The 13,938-nt window shown below is 53.1% G+C and overlaps 1 protein-coding gene across 3 annotated transcripts in view; it reads left to right on the top strand.

Moving 5' to 3' along the window:
- Positions 1 to 13,938, top strand: part of LARGE1 (LARGE xylosyl- and glucuronyltransferase 1) — a 401,317-nt gene that overhangs the window by 362,593 nt on the left and 24,786 nt on the right. For all 3 annotated transcript variants that reach the window (XM_016222951.2, XM_087814883.1, XM_016222941.2), the window contains exon 10: positions 3,746 to 3,901. In XM_016222951.2, the coding sequence (XP_016078437.1) occupies positions 3,746 to 3,901 (156 nt within the window). The remainder of the gene's footprint in view (positions 1 to 3,745; positions 3,902 to 13,938) is intronic.

Below are 13,938 nucleotides of genomic sequence, written 5' to 3'. Positions count from 1 at the left end.
GACAGTTATATAACGCTCTCTCTGTTCATCTCTGCATTCATAGCCCCTCTCGGTGCGTGGCAGAGTCAGTGCTCATTTTAGTATCTGTTGAATGAATGAGTGAATGAATGATGTAGAAAGAGAAAGATTTGGGAGCAAGACGGACCTGGTTTTGTATTAGAATTGGCTACTTGCTAGCTGAGCAACCCTGTGCTAGTCTGAGCCTCAGGATTACCATCTGTAAAAGAAATAATAATAGAAGCGCACACACACACACACCCCGGCAACCACCACCCTGGCCTGCTCTCTAGCGTATTACATAAACAATAGCTCTTACTTACTTCTCTAGAAACTAGCGCAGGGGAACGGAGCATTCTGTGTTCTGATGATTAAAAACTAGTTGAAAAGGTAAATCTGAATATACATTACTAGACTTAGAGTGGGCTCACTTGTCCCAGAGCCGCCGGGTTGCCAATAGGTTTACAAAACCCCCTTGGCCTGCCGGTGACCCCACCATCTTCTCGCCCTCCCTTCCTTTCATCTTCGCTGCTTTTTCTGTAACACCAGTGTGTGCCTGTAGGCGACACCCAAACCCAGCTCCCGGGCAGATGGGACAGAACGAGGGGTGATGCGGTAAAAGATGGCCTGCCGTGGTGGGGACACGGGGAGACCAGAGCCCTCGTCCGAGCTCTGGCCTGGCCCATGTGACCGTGGGCAGGCCCCCTCTGGACCCTCACCCTGCTCATCTGGGAAGGGCCCAGCCCACCGACACAGGACTTGATAGCGGTGAGGAGCCTGCGGTCCCGGGTTAGCGCTGGCTTCGTGTCTCAGCTCCGCAACTCACCAGCTGCAGGCCAGTCAAGGACCATTTCCAAAAAAATGGGCAGTGGGATTCAAGCGGGCTTATTGGAAGGAATTAGTGGCGCGGTCTCCTCAGAGGGCCTAGCAGGTCTGTACACGGTAAGTTCAGATTTTCACTTAGTTTACGTTTCTCTGTGTTGAGGGACCCACGTCTCCTGAGTCAGATGCGCATCCATCAGCCCCCCTGCTGGCTCAGCGCTTGGCAGGCGTCAGACTCCTGCGCAGCAGAGACGCGGTGCCCACTGGGTGTGAGGGACACCAGCTCGCCTGCCGTTATCTTAATGCCTGGCCCAGTCCCTTCTCATGTCTGTGTGGCGTGTTCTTAGAGGAGCGTCTCCTCTCCTCCCTCGCACCCTTCAAAAGGCCCAGGAAGAGGGCCTCATAATTCATGCTCATCCTTCCCTGAAATGCAGGCACCGTCAGGGGGCCTCGGTCCGGGGAGGACCCGCCAGCCCTTCCTGCTCTCTCCTGAGGGCTAAGTGCCCGCTTCCTGACTTATTGCTGCAGCCACTTCATGCTGGCAGGAGGGGAAAGGAGGGCAGAAGAGAGCCTACCCTGGCATGCAGGCACTGTGCCAGGCATTTGTTTTACCCTCTTAACTACTTTGTGAGGTCAGGATGACTGATCCCCACTTGGCACATGAGGCAACTGAGGTCCCAGGAAGTGAAACAGGTTGCCCCAGGACATACAGAGCTAGGAGCCTAGCTGGGGTTTCTAACCTGGCCTGGCCTGACGTCCCTGGTTCTTGCTCTGCTGTTGTGCCGTTGCTGGGAATAGAAGGGCAGGGATGTGATTTGAGCCAAATAGGAGTCCTGTTGTTCACTGCACCGTGAGAGAGGGACTTGGTCTTGCAGACCAGTTTTTATCCAGCCAGCTTCAAGGGCTGTCGCTGCGGTGCACCCATGGGATCCCGAGAGAGAGGGCAGAGCGAGACGGGCCTCCAGACCTCTCTTCAGATGGCAGGCCCTGGGCCCTGCTGCAGGCTCTCACAGACAGGCTGTGGCCGCAGGAGAGAGTTGGGAAGCCACTGAGCTCTGGAGGCCCAGCTCCTTTCCGCAGTGTCCCCCCACGGGAGGAGAGAGCGAGGACATGGGGGCATAGAGAGGGAAAGGTGAGAGTTATTTTATTTCCTCCATCATGCAACAAAGCATAAAAAGGAGAGATTTTAAAACCTGTTCTTTGTGGCATCAAGGAAAGAACCTGGGCTCTAGAGTCAGATTTTTTCAAACTGGTATTGGAATCCCAGCTCCAGCATTTACTGGCTTCGTGGTCCTGGGCAAGTTACTTCTCCAGTTTATTCTTTAAAATTGCATTCTTCGCGAGGGTCTTCGCAAGCATTTTAAAAAGACAAGGAATGTAAAGCTGATGGGTGAGGTGTTCCGCCGATGGACAAGCTCCCCAGCGGAGGGGTGGGCAGTGCCCGCAGGAAATGACAGCTGCCTCGTAGCTGGCATCCCTGGCTCCACTTTTATCCCGCCCACCCCACCACTCACATCTTCATTACAGAGCAATCTTCCTAAAACCGGGTTAGTCATTTCCCCTCCTTAAAAAACCTCTATCTATGCCACCTGGTGGTGGTCCCCCCATGAGTCAGGATCTCGCCCCACTCCCCTGTGCAGCCGCACCCCCTCCCACGCCCACACTCCCGTGCTCCTGCTGCACGGCGAGGGACTTCTGTTTTCCAAACGCACCGCTGTCCCGCACACCTTCCCTCTGCCTGGATTACGTCACCACCACCCCTCTGCCCCAGGCCCATCTCCCCAGGAAACTCCCCTCGTCCTTCACGCCCCAGCACAGGCCGCTCCTTCTAGATGCTCCTCTGAGCGGCCTACAGCTGCCGTTTCCTCCTGACCCTCCCTCCATCGTTACATCCCGTCACCTGTTTGTGGACACCTCTCCCCAGCCGACCGTGAGCGGCCGCGGGCGGCGCTGCCAATAAGGGCCTCCGGTCGTCACCCAGCCCGGTCCACTGGGGGCACTTAATCAGCAGGTCCAGCACTTACTGGGCGCTCACCCTGTGCCAGGCGCTGCGTACAATGCTTTATTTGCATAGTAGTTGATTTTCCCAGTGTATCCGTCAGCCCTGGCTCGAGGTGGAAACCACACCAATTATTTGAATAGAGAATTGCATCTTTAAAAATGATAACTAGGTACAAAGTGTTCACTTGGTAACTAAAAAAGCAAAAATAGAAAATTGCAGGGAACAGTTACCACCCCTGGAGCGGGGGGAACAGAGGCGGCAATTATCGTAATACTGTCACCTGGGGCTGGACCCCAGCCCCGCGGTGGAGGCCGCAGGCAGCTCCAGAGGCAGCGACACTGGCCGAGACGGGGAGGAGGGGTGTGGCTGGTTCTGAGTGCTGGAAAAACTGCAAAAGTGGATTTCGCTGCTGCTAAAGGAAGGAAGCGCCGCCGCTGGTGCGAAGAAAGGAGGTGGCGTGACACTCAGGGGAACAGGAAGCAGCTGGGGGGGGGAGCCCCTCCTTTCTCCTCCAGACCCCCAGGCTCCCTCCCATGGCCCCTGCTGGCAGCCTAACAGGGAGCAGCTGGCAGAGCAGAGGGAGGGTTTGCGGAGTCCTGGCTTCAGTATCACAGAGCTGGTTTGGGGCTGAGCGATGAAAACGTATACACGGGCACAGGCAGGAGCTGTTACTAGTCCCATTGCACAGATGGGGAAACTGAGGCGCGGAGAGGTGAAGAAACTTGTCCAGGATTAAATGACTCCCCCGAGCAGAGCCGGGATTCGAACCCGGGCAGCCTGGCCGGCCCCAGCGCCCTTGCTCTTAAGCGCTCTACCACAGAGGCTGAGTGAATGAATGAAGGACTGAGTGAGTGACTGAACGGGCGGCCTAGAAGGCATGCCGGGCCGGTGCCGCCTGCCTGACCGCCTCCTTGCGCCCGCCAGGTCATCCACTGGAACTCCCCCAAGAAGCTGCGCGTGAAGAACAAGCACGTGGAGTTCTTCCGCAACCTCTACCTGACCTTCCTGGAGTACGACGGCAACCTCCTGAGGCGGGAGCTGTTCGGCTGCCCCAGCGAAGCCGATGTCAACAGTGAAAACGTAAGTGGCTCACGGGGCTCGGCCCCGCGGGGGCGGGCGGCTTCTCTGCCGGACTGCGAGGACCGCCAGTGTGTGCCAGGCCCCGAGCCAGGCTCAGGGCGTGCCCGAGATGAGCAAGACGCCACCACTGCCTGGGGAGTCCCCCGTCTCGCGGGGCAGACGGGCACGTAGGCAGATCACGGCCCTGCTCATCACTGTGGATGCGGGGGGGGGGGGGGGGGGCTGCGGAGCTCCACTTGGCCCAGACCTGATAGTCAGGGTGAGTTTCCAAGCAGAGGAATCTGAATGAGCAGAAACACAATGGAAACGACAGACAAAGGGTTTTCTCTGCAGCCAGGAAGCTCTGAGGTCTTTGTGGACATGGCACCCCTGCGGAGACCCAGGATTCAGGGTGATCGGTGCATGGGGTGGCACCAAAGATTTTCACAAGTGACTGGCTCCTTTAAGGGTTAACATGGGTGAAGAAAGTGTTAGGTAAGTGGTCATAGGCCTAGCCAACATCTATATTTTCTTATTTCTTCATTTATAATCACTTCCATATGTTATATCTCCACGGTGCTCATAGAAACCCCTCCCCCGCAATTAGAGTTGAAGAAATTTAGGCACAGAGAGGTTAAGCAGGTTGTTCAGGGTCACACGGCAAGCAGGGAGCAAAGTCGAGACACTTTTGCAGGTGATGGATTATGTTTCTTACCTTGATTGTGGTGATGGTGACATGAGCACATACGTATGTGCAAACTCATCACATTGTGTACATTAACTACGTGCAATTTTTGTATACTAATTATATAACTCAATAAAGATAGAGGCGGAAGGAAGGAGAAGAGCAAAGGAAGTTCTTCTTGGGGGAGGAAATAGCTGGTGCAAAGGCCCTGGGGCAGGCAGGTCTGATGTGGGGATCTGGAGGAGGATGCCTGTGTGCCCAGGGGCTACTGGGGACAGAGGGCCATAGGCGGACTTGAGCGGCAGGCAGGCAGGAGTCAGACTGGAAGGCTGTTGTGAGCAGGTTGAAGAGTCAAAATTTTGTTTCATTAGTACTATTGTTATTTATATTCTTCTCTCGGATGTCATGAGAAACCTTTTAGGTGCCCAAATGGCAGGGGGGGGCATCTGTGGATGGTCTGGAGTCAGGCACTCACCTGGCCCTTTGTCAGGATGACCAGTCCCAAGGCCACCCCAGCTCGCAGTCTGTCATTTGGCCCCCAAGTCTCAGCGGAGCTGCTTCCAGCTCCAGCGTTTTCCTCCACATCTCCCTGGATGCCTCTCTCAGTGTCTGCCCTTTTAAACCACTGACGATCGAGGAAAGAAAAACCATTCGGCACTTGAACTCTGTCTCAGACGCTGCGAAGCACTTAGAGGCTTCGACAAACACTGTTCCTTGGGCCTTTCCTTCGGTTCTGCCTTCTCAAGTCGGTGTCTGTCATCCCCATCAGCATTCGAGTGCCCACTCGGCACTTCATTCCAAACGCGAAATACAACTGTCCTCCTGCCTCTTTTTTTTCTTCCACGGAAGAGGCTTGAATAAAAGGCCTTGCAGGATGACGCCCTCAGTGGTTCATCATGGCATCACCGGGTCCCCCCATCCGTGTCTTAGGAAGCGGGACTCCCTTTATCAATGACTCGCCCGCTTTCCTGCCAGCAGCCTCCCCTGGGGTCATGGTCGGGGAGGGTGGAGGGAGAGTCCCCCGGGGGCCCTCCTCTGAGTCTGTGACTGCATTTATTTGCTCAATAAGCGCGTGTGAATGCCGGCCATCTGCCAGGCCCAACACAGGGCACCGGGGCTGAAATTAGAGACCTGCCCAGTCCTGGTGCACGTATCAGGTGGTAGGGATGCCGAGAGCATGGTGTGTCCGGGTGCAGGGAGGACCGTGAACCGGAGAGCGGCCTCTGTGAGCACTCACCACGGCTGCCCCGTCCCCAACACTCTTGTCCTTTGACCCGGCCAGAGCCACACTCCCACCTTTGCTGCTCCCTCTGCGTCCCAGGTTCCCCGGCTCACTGCCACCCACCTCGGGGCCTCTGTGCTTGCTGTCTCACTGCCCGGACCACCCTGCCCCAGGTGTGTGAACATCTCTGCTGCGGCATCTTCAGGAAGGAGCCCGTTGTCACTGTCTGTGACGAGCCCTGTTTTCATCAGAGTACGTGCACCGTCCACCAGGGTTCACTTCAAGTACTTGTCCCCTAGTTTTTTCCCCCCCAAATCTAAAACCAAAAATATAAGACCATTAGGTCAGAGACTTTGCCTGTACCGTTCACCTGTGCGGGCCCCTCCCCCAGAATGGAAGCGAGCACATAGTAACCGCCTGATAAACATCTACTGAGTGAATCGAGGACATGAGAGGGAAGAATGAAGTTCCCGGGGAAAGCGGAGCACCCCAAGCCGTGGGGAGTTCGGCAAGGACACGCCGGCGTTTGTGCGTGAGGCCGTGGGCGCGTTGGGAGAGGGGCAAAGAAAGAAGCTGACCTCAGGGGCCTTCGCTGGTCTCAGCCATTTAGACTCCACCAGATGGCTTTAATCTTGGCGAGGTTGAGAGTTGAGAAAAATCGTTCAGTGTAGAGCATAGAATGAAAGGGGCAAGACTGGAGGGGGGAGACCGTTTAGAGACTGTTGCCGCATCCCAGGCAGAAAGATGACAGTGGGGCCGTGACCTAGGCCGGCAGCCGTGGGGATGGAGAGAATAGATGGGTTGTTTTGCGGGCACTAAGAACAGGGGAGCAGGGGCATCTGGCATGCGTGAATCAAGACAGCAGGTCCCGGTGCCCTGCTGCAGCCAGGCTCCTGCGGCGAGCCGGCCCTCCGTGGACGGCTGGGGCAAGGAGAGACCCTGGGACCGCGTCTCTGTAGGGAGCCCACCTCCTGGTCCTCAGCAGCATGTTAAGTGTTATCTGCAAACACAGCCGGAGGAAAAGGGCAAGATGTTGGATCCGGCCCAGCGCGGATGCTCCCAGCTCCACGGGAAGAGGTCATTAGCACCCTGACAAGTGCACAGATGGCTGTAGTCTCGAAGAGATAAGTCCAGAACCTCTTCATTGGACTGCAGACCCCAGATGAGAAGGGCTCCAGTGGCACTGAGTCTCAGGGCCCATTCAGTCACTCGACATGTAGTCATTCAAACAATTCCAACCTCAGGGCTAGGGATGCAAACTGAGCTTTCCGGATCCAAGCCCAGCTCTCACGGGCTTGTCTAGTGAGGGATGCAGACGAGCGGGGGGTTGTTATCCAGTGTAGTTAGTGCCCAGATGGCAGCGGTGCTTTGAGAGCACACGAGAAGGGTGTTGCACACACTAGGAGAGAGAAAGTGCATCAGGGAAGACTTCCTGGAGGAGGCAAGATTTGAAGGGCAAAGAAGGAGCAGTGGAGGGTATGGCAAGTGGACTCGGTGGGAGGGAGGGAGCCACACAGGCAGTGGAGACCAGCGGTAAACAGGAGCAGGGCATATTCGGATTTCAGTAAAGGCAATTTGAGAACATACAGGGCTGCACAAGTTTGTTTTTTGCATTATTAAAATTCCCTCAAGGGGGAGGTGATGATGGTGATAACACTGTGAGCGCCCTAGTCTTCCCAGATGACGTATTTCATGGTCACCGGACCTCAGAGACGGCACATGGATGCTCCGGGCGTCTGGTTTACCATCTGATAAATGGGCACAGGAATGTATTTGTCATAGTGTTTCATGGATAATTTATGTTAAATCACCAAGAAAGAAGGGCTCGGCGCCAGGGACACCATGTTTGTTGTTTGTTTATTTGTTTCCACAAACCACAGTGCCCAACCTGTCGCTCCACAAACGGATTCAGGTTTTATTAACCTTCCTTCTAGGACCTCCTGGCAGAGAGAGGAACCTATGGAGTCCCTTAGAGCTCCGCCTCCACAGCATGAGGGCCGTCACGTTCGCTCTGGGTCACACAGTCCCAGAAAGGTTTCCCACCAGTTAGGGGACGGCGGGTAGGAAGGAGACGCCATTTGGTTGGTCTCGCTGCCAAAGGAATGAGAAATTCAGGAAGTCGGGGGATTCATCTCTCCAGCCTGGAGCTCAGGGTGTCAGAGTGACTTGGAAGAGATCAGGCTCCGTCAGTGCTGTGGAGTGACAGTCACTCCTGGGCACAGCCGCGCGCATCCACCATGGCGCATACAGGCATCTCCCCTGGAACCAGGGAGGTCATTTGTCATGCAGTAAGCAGCCAGTGGGCATTAGTAGTTTTATCATTTGATAGAAATAGCCATGGAGGCTAGAATTCTACACCTTAAAGTTAGCATTTCTCTCCCTTTGCCTCAGCCACCCAGCCCCTGAAGCCTTTCCAACAAACCCCAGGATGCCACAGAACACAGTTGGATAATCACGGATATTCCTCACCCCCTAATCCAGGAAAAAAATCCTTCTACAGCATCCCGAACAGGCTTGCGTCTGACTTCTGCTGGAATCCTTCCAAGGACAGGGAGCTCACCACCTCCAGCAGCCTCCTCCCCTGCTGGAGCTCCGGGTGCTAAGCCATCTTCCCTGCGCTGAGCTGAAAAACCCTTCCCTTCCTTTCCTTAAGGAGTTCATTCATCTGAGCCCGGTCCTCTGGAGCAAAATGAGGACACCCCCTGTTGTCCCTGAGAGCCTGGCAGGTAGCGTCGTCTGTTTCCATACGGTGTGTTTCCCTAAGCCCTGTGTTTATAGAGCGATGCTTTATCATCAAAAACGCCTGCCCCAGCCCTGGCTGGTTTGGCTCAGTGGTTAGAGTGCCCACGGACTGAAAGGTCCCGGGTTTGATTCCCGGTCGAGGGCATGTACCTCGGTTGCAGGCTTGATCCCCGGCCCTGGTCGGGGGCGTGTGTGGGAGGCAACCAATCCATGTGTCTCACATCGATGTTTCTCTCCCTCTCCCCCTCCCTTCCACTCTCGAAAAAAAAAAATCAATGGAAAGAAATATCCTCAGGTAAGGATAAAAATAAAATAAAATAAAATAATGCCTGCCCCGCCTAAGGGAATCTCCAGCTAAAGGAAGCTCACCTCTTTAAATGCAAAACCTTAAACTGTATAGGTTTTAACCAATTTGGGCAGAATTCTTGCTCAACTACATGCCCTTCCTTTACTCAGCAAACTGTACTAAACTCCATTTACAATTTGCGGTGACGGAGGTTGCGCTGCGCGGGCTGTGGAGGAGGAAAGAGGCTGTTTATCCCGGCAGGAAATTGCCCGGGACGCGGCTGCTTGCTCCGCAGATTCCTTTCTGACAGCTGTCGTTTTCCCTCCGCCGGCTTCCCAGCAGCCCTCGCTGCGCGCACCTCCCTGCTCCTGTCTCCCCTGGCAGCCCGGGAGAGAGGAGCCCGTGGCGTTGAAGTCAGAAAGGCCCAGGCGAAAAGAATCACCCAGTGTTGCATTCGAAGTTAAATTAAGAAACAGCAAACATCCAAAAAGTGCAAAAAAAACCACCACAACAACAGAAGATGGGCACCAGTGAGTGTTTGCATTTGCTTGGAATTGGGGGTCAATAGGCAGTGTGTGCAGACTCGAGCTCCCTTATCCCGCGTCCACAGCAGACATCGCTAATTAATGGCCCCCTCGTCCTCTCTGGGCTCCGTCCCAACCCCAGGATCCTAGCCAAGAAGGCACTCCAGGGAACCAGGCCGGTCTCCAAGCAGTGGCGCTGGAGGTGCGGAGCCTCGTGGGCAGCCCTGCCCCAGGCACGAGTCCCTCGGGCCTCCCCTGCACGGGGACAGCTCTGTGCTGTGCCAACACCGTTGTCTGCATCCGCTGGCCTTGGATGATGGGAGGTTTCCTGCAGGGCAAGAGAAAGGGAAATACAGCCTTAATCTTCACCACCACCGAGGGACGTGGGCATTAGAGTCACCTTTGACAGATGAGGAAACCGAAGCTCAGAGGAGAGGGGTTACTTGTCCAAAGTCACGCAACTCTTCCCTGGTGGGGCCACCATTCGCAGCCAGGTCCACCCAACTCTAAAGTGGCAAAGCAAGGCCACGCTCCCCAAGTGGGCATCGCTCTATATTTACAGTGAGCGTGATAACTCCAACTCGTGCGGTGATTCTCCTCATGGTTTTTACTTGTATAATCGGTCTGACTCTCACAAGCCCTGCAGGACACTTGTTTTTATCTCCATTGTGTCGAGGAGGGCACGGAAGCTCAGAGAATTGGAATCGTGGAACGGATTCGTGGCAGTCCTGGGACTGGTATCAACCTTGACCCACGGCTGAGTGGCCTTTTTATAAGTAAACAACACAGTGCAATATACAGATCTTGTAACATAGAAACCCACACCTGAAACCTATATCAGCATATTAACCAATGTCACCCCAATAAATTTAATTTTAAAAAAAAGGGTTCCCTGATCTAAAATTGCAATTCCTGCCCCTGCCCCAGAGCTCCCTTGTTCCCAGGACTGCTTTGGTTTTCTCTTTAGCACTTATCACCAATCAGTATATTATATTCTTGACTTATTTATTCTGTTGACCACGTCTCCCCTGACGTGAATGAAAGTTCTGTAACTATGTGGATTTTTATCCGCTTTTATTCATCGACATGTTTTTACGCCTCTAAAAGACTGCCTGGCATGGGGTGTGTGCTCAGCAAATCTTGTTGAACAAATTAACTGTTACAGGTCCTTTTCTTGAAGCATATGTGGTGTGCTAGAAAGTTTCCTGTGCTTGGAATCAGAAAACCTGGCCCCAGGACTAAGTCTGTGACACTGGGCATATAACTTTCACCTTCTGCAAGCCTGTTTTTCCACCTATAAAAGGTTCATAAATCAACTCAGGCCAGGCTGTTAGGAGGGTTGAAGGGGTTAAGATATGCAAAGTGCTGCCAGCCATAGGCAATAGTGGGCAGAAAGCTCGTCCAGACCCCACCCTTCCAGCTGCTCTGAGGTCCCTGGGTCACCTCTGAGAGCAGGGCTTCACCACCCTCAGCCACAAGGTGGTTCCCTGACAACGAGCCCTCTAACAAGAGAAGACATCATCACCACAGTTCAATTAGAAGTTAAAAATAAGACACATATAAACAGATCCCATAAACACTTCCCAGCGCCACCGTGCGCGTCCGCACCAGGGAGCAGATGGCACTGTGCAAACAGCTGTATCCCAGAGAAACCCCGGGCAAGAGCCAGAATGTATTATTGCTCTCACGTGTGAGCCTCGTGGCACCAGCTCTTTCATCACGCTGTGGGTGTCAGAGCCTGTGGACAGCGCCCCGAGCCCTAAGACAGCTGCTGCCCAGGGCCGGCCTCCGGTGACCTTGTGTGGGCTTGTTAATTCCAGAGCCCGAAGGATCCCAGTATTTGCCTGGGAGGCCAGGGGGTGCAAGGAGGAGCCGCTGGGTCGAGCTACCCAGAGGATGTGTCTGAGCCCCAGACACATCATGGTGGCCTGCCTGCTTTATTCCTGGCCAGCTCCAACTTGCACACATCTCTCTTCCACGCCCCGGGGCTCTGGTTACAATAGTCCTAACAGGCCAGGTGCTCCCTTCTGGGCCTTTATAGCAGCCACCTGCTCTCTACTCCTTTGAGCTGGGTCTTCCTCTGCTAACTGGCTCCTCGGGCAGATTGCGGGAGGGCAGCTCTGGAGCAAGACTGTCTCCCATAAAATCTCAGGAACAGTAACTGGGATTTCAGGTCAATTACTTCAACTCTGTATGCCTTGGTTTTCCCACCTGTAAAATGGGAATCATAATTAGTCTACCTGATAGACTTCATGAGGACCAAAGAAGGTAAGACGAGTCAGGAGCTAGATGAGTGTGGCACATAGCACATGCACCCTCCCCCCAAATTCAGTTTTGTTTGTGTTATAAACACCCAGTATTATAATTACCAACTTGTTTCTTTGTTCCCCTACCCAGACTATATGAACAATTTAAGCACAGAAACTGGGGTTCCTTCCCCATTCTTAACATAGAGCTTGGCATAAAATATGAGCCTATTAATTGTGTGCGAGGTACAAATTAGTACTGATACCCAGGGCAGACACCAGGCCTTTTTCTTATTTTTTTCCTCCGAGCCAAGGTCAGAGCTGGGCAGAATCTCTCCGAACCTCCGCTGAACAGACCTGAACCCGTGCCTCTCCTCTGCACAAAAGCATGAACGTGACCCATGGTAAAAAGTGTTTTGGGTTCCTGGAACTTTGTTGATTAATACACACAGCAGGCAGCCAGTGAGCCTGTAATCTTTCTCTACCTGTGTGGCTTCATAAAACTTAACTGCTTCATGGAAACCACAGGAGAGAGCCCTGAAGTAGATTTCACGGGATGAGAGTTAGCCCCAGCCTCTCTGAGCAAATCCCTGGTGCCCCCCAGCTTCCTTATCCGCCAGCTGAGGGCAACAGGGCAGCTGCCTGCCTCCTACAGATACAGGGAAAGGCAGATGAAGGCATGGATGTCAAGGCCACTGAAAAGTGAAAGTCGGTTGAATGTATAAAACAACATTATTGAGTGTTGTTTTATCCACCAGATGTTTCCATCCATTGTTCTAAGACATCAAAAGGAGAAGTGTCACAAGAAGAAGTGGGTCCCTTCAGAGAGACTCCCGAGAAGGGTTTAAGTGGGTGTGTTAGTCAAGGTAACATGAACAATTATAAAATGGGCTCAGCATGCTAGAAATCTTTGATTCCCAGGAAGTCCACATGATATTCCTGATTGGCAGGTGGCTTTTCTCCACGATCCCAGACTCCCTCCATCTTGTGGCTCTGCCTTCCATAGAGCCTTGGACTCCTGCTTTGGATGCTTTTGCTCTTGCTCTGGCTGACAGTGAGGGCTGTGCATGAGGCAGCCTTGAATGTGGTGTCTGTAGCGGCCAGAATCTGCCCACATTCTACTGACCAGAGCTTGGACACATAGTTACCCCAAACTGCAAGAAGGTTGGAAACACAGCCTGGCTGTACCCCCAGGAAGAGAGGAAAATGTGAATATTTGTGAGTGCAGCAGGTCTCTGCCTCCCCTGGAAATACATGCATTCATTCCTCTAGAGTCACAGAACCATCTAGTGTTGGAACTAGGAAAGCCCCAGATATTGATAAGGCACTGTAGTGAGTTGATGTACATCCAAGAACTCGAAGGATGTACACCTGGAGGAAATATCTCAGCTCCTCCTTTACTCATCATATGACCTTGAACAAGTGGTTAAAGCTTTCAGGTAATGAATGCCTTCATGTTTAAGACAGGATGACAGTGATCCCTAATGCATAGAGTCTGTGTGAGCATTACAAGAGACTGGACCTGCAAAGTGAGTACACGACCTTTGAGAGTTATTTCATGAAGCCCAAGCTCCTTGTCTGCTTAGGGAGTGGAGAAAATGACTTGCTCAAGGTCACATAGCAAATGAGTGTCAGAGGGGGGAATCTGTCTCGGTTTCCAGTTATCCCCATAATCTCTCTCTCTCTGGTTTTTCCTGGCTTCAAATAGAAGTCCTTTTGGCCAGACCCCAGGGACACACTTCCAACCCCTCGGAATCCGTATCCCTGAGCTCTGGCATCTCAGAGGTCAATCTAGGCCACTGTCCTTAAGCATAGGAAGGAATAAATGCAAACTGCTTAAAGGGCATTTTCCCTGGAGCCCAAATCTCCCTTGAGCCCAAATCTCCCTTTTTCTCAGCTGGCTGCCCAAAGAAGCAATTTAGCAAATGCATTTTATCTCAGGAGGATCTGTCTTTTGTTTCTGTGACTGGCTTGTCAGGAGCCCCGGCCTCCCCCTCCGCCAGCCCGAGTGTGGAGTGTGGAGTGCAGAAGCATTCGGGTCCTGCTAATGAAAGCCCTCCCTCCAGCTCAGCATCTCCCTGGAGAAATTACTGGTACCCTGGGTGAAAAGGAGGCAGTTTTTAAGCTGCTCGGTCTTCTCCTTGTATGACATCAGCCATGCAGTCAGCAATAAGCAATCCTAGATTAGAATTTGAAAAGGTACATAATGTAATCATGATAACACTGCTTAGGTTTGTGTAGCAGCACTCTACAGTTTGCAAGGCACTTTTACATGCATTTGCTCATTTGAGAAAATTGCAGGGAGTTAGTTAAATACGGAAAAGTAGAAAGAAGCCAATAAAATTCATCTGCG

Source organism: Miniopterus natalensis, chromosome 2, assembly GCF_054644295.1.
Source record: "Miniopterus natalensis isolate mMinNat1 chromosome 2, mMinNat1.hap1, whole genome shotgun sequence".
Lineage (NCBI taxonomy): Eukaryota > Metazoa > Chordata > Mammalia > Chiroptera > Miniopteridae > Miniopterus > Miniopterus natalensis.
This window is presented reverse-complemented; position numbering and strand designations above follow the sequence as displayed.